Source organism: Populus euphratica, unplaced genomic scaffold, assembly GCF_000495115.2.
Source record: "Populus euphratica unplaced genomic scaffold, PopEup_1.0 scaffold181.1, whole genome shotgun sequence".
Lineage (NCBI taxonomy): Eukaryota > Viridiplantae > Streptophyta > Magnoliopsida > Malpighiales > Salicaceae > Populus > Populus euphratica.
This window is the reverse complement of record NW_011499958.1, coordinates 58,919-61,059: the sequence shown is the minus strand read 5'-3', so window position 1 is coordinate 61,059 and position 2,141 is coordinate 58,919. Positions and strand designations below refer to the sequence as shown.

Here is a 2,141-nt window from a genome sequence, read left to right as displayed (position 1 = left end):
TGAGGGTTCCATGACGAGGAGAGTAAGGTTCAAAATGACTTAGTCAAAAAGGATGGTATATATTGGATTCAGTAGAGGAGCTTGACTTGACTTCGATTCATGTAATTAAGGTTCAGAATGACATTGTCAAGAAGGATGAAGTTGGGTTTGGTAGAGGAGCTTGACCTGACTTTGATTGATGTAATGGAGGACTAAAAATCAACCCTTTTTCAAGCTGCGCTTGAGTGAAATATCTAAAAGGACCATACATTTTCCTCATCATTTAAAACTAAATGTTCGTGTTCTTGTTATCTATTTATCAGCCACAAGTTTTTGTCATGAAAATTTGAAAACAAGAAAAGGTATGGAAGAAGAAAGGTGATCGTATCATAGCTGAAATATTTGGAAAAAAAAAAGAGAATAAGAAGAAGCAAAAACAAAAGACATCTGAAATATTAACCTACGCGCTCGTTGTCAGTTGCTTGGAGAAAATTGTTAGTTATCCCAGTATATAAATAGAGTACTATTTATGTTTTCTTCCTCTCTTTTGTTTCCCCTTGAACATCATACATAGAGTAATTTGATGGTAATCAATGAAAATCATACATACTCTCTTGCTCTATAATCAGTGTCTGGATCTGATGTTAATTAACAACTATTTCAAGGGTGCCGGTGCTGCATTACATGATGCATTTTTATGGTTTTATAATCTGATTCAACTACTGTATTGATTTAGCTGTCAACCAAGAAAAAAATATTCATCTAGCTCAGCATTGAATAGATTAAAAATGTGAACAGATAAAGCCATCAAGAAGTCTCCAACTTGCTAAACCACCAGAAGAAAGATTAGATTTCCACTTTTGCCCCATGTTTCTATCATCAAAGCAAAATAAGCTTTAGAAAAAGAAAAAAAGAGAGAGAAATCTTTCCCTTTGTTTGTATCTCCCTACCTTGAAACTATCAAAAGTCAAATAAATTATTGGAAGCATTGAAATTATTGAAAAGGTCTATAGATGGAGTGCTTGGAGAATTTATGCCTGGCCACATAAAGGTTGAAGGACTAGGCATGAAACTACCCTCAGTAAAATTCCTGCTACCATGAAGAATAGGACTCAAATCATGGAAGAAGCTAACCGAGTTTTGATCAGGAGAGAAGAAGTTTGGTGGTATTGGAGGAAGTGAAGCTGGCCCAGGAGACAGAATTCCAGGACCCAAACTTGGTCTCTCCATTACTCTATCAATCTCCGTGATCCCTTCAACATAACCCAAATCTCCGCCTAGCTGCTGCTGCTTTTGCTGATCTTTGGGTGACTTGGCCTTCTCAATTGTAGCATACCTTGCTGCTGGCGATATTGCACCACAATCATCATTAAAGGGATTGGAGGAGGTTGATGTTGATGAGGAACCTGTGAGACGTTGAACTAGGGTCATGAAGTCATTAGGGTTTGTATGAATCACCTTAGGTGACACTGTATAGATTATCACGGGAGGGCGTGGCTGTGTTGGTGGTTGATTCTGTGGTTGCGGTTGGAATGGTTGCGGTGCTACTGGTGGTTTTCTGATCTTGTGTGAATCTTTGCGGATTTTCAAAGCTGGTGGTCTAGGACCTTGCAATTCTTTTCTTGGTGATCTACTGACAGGGAAGCCTGATGAATCCATGCTGAATCCTGAATGGTGAACAAGAAGGAACAAAAGGAGATGGGTATGATGGTACTGAGGAGGAGGAGGAGGAGGACAAAAGCATTATTGTTGTGCTGTAAATTATAAGGGGAACATAGGGGGAAGGACATTGAAATATTTGAAGGAGAGCAAGTCAATGGAAATAAATAATGGGATTTATTAAATACCATTGGAAGATGACAAAAGTAAAGATTGGCTACTTCTGTAGTGATTTTCAACTAAGAAGTGGCCGGTTTCGTGGTGCCATTGATGTTTGAACGTGTCCAAGGTTTTTCCTGAAAGGGATGTCAGACGTGGAAGGAGTCATTTGACAAGTGAGACCACGCCTCAGTGACGTGGATGTGCATGTCCATGTAAGCAATCTAGGAGTAAAGTAGAACAGGGGTGGGGATCCAAATGTTCGAACAGCTACATAAAACCTTTTTACAGAGGGGTTCATTAACTTTACAGGAAAGACGAACAATCCAACTTTCCTCGGATTA

At 39.0% G+C, this 2,141-nt stretch overlaps 1 protein-coding gene across 1 annotated transcript; it reads right to left on the bottom strand.

Annotated features, from left to right (window-relative positions):
* Positions 1–728: 728 nt before the first annotated feature.
* On the bottom strand, positions 729–1,802 carry LOC105138448 (protein MKS1-like). Its single transcript, XM_011044518.1, has one exon. The coding sequence runs from the start codon at positions 1,636–1,638 to the stop codon at positions 940–942; it is 699 nt and encodes a 232-aa protein (XP_011042820.1). The 5' UTR covers positions 1,639–1,802; the 3' UTR covers positions 729–939.
* Between the last annotated feature and the right edge of the window lie 339 nt (positions 1,803–2,141).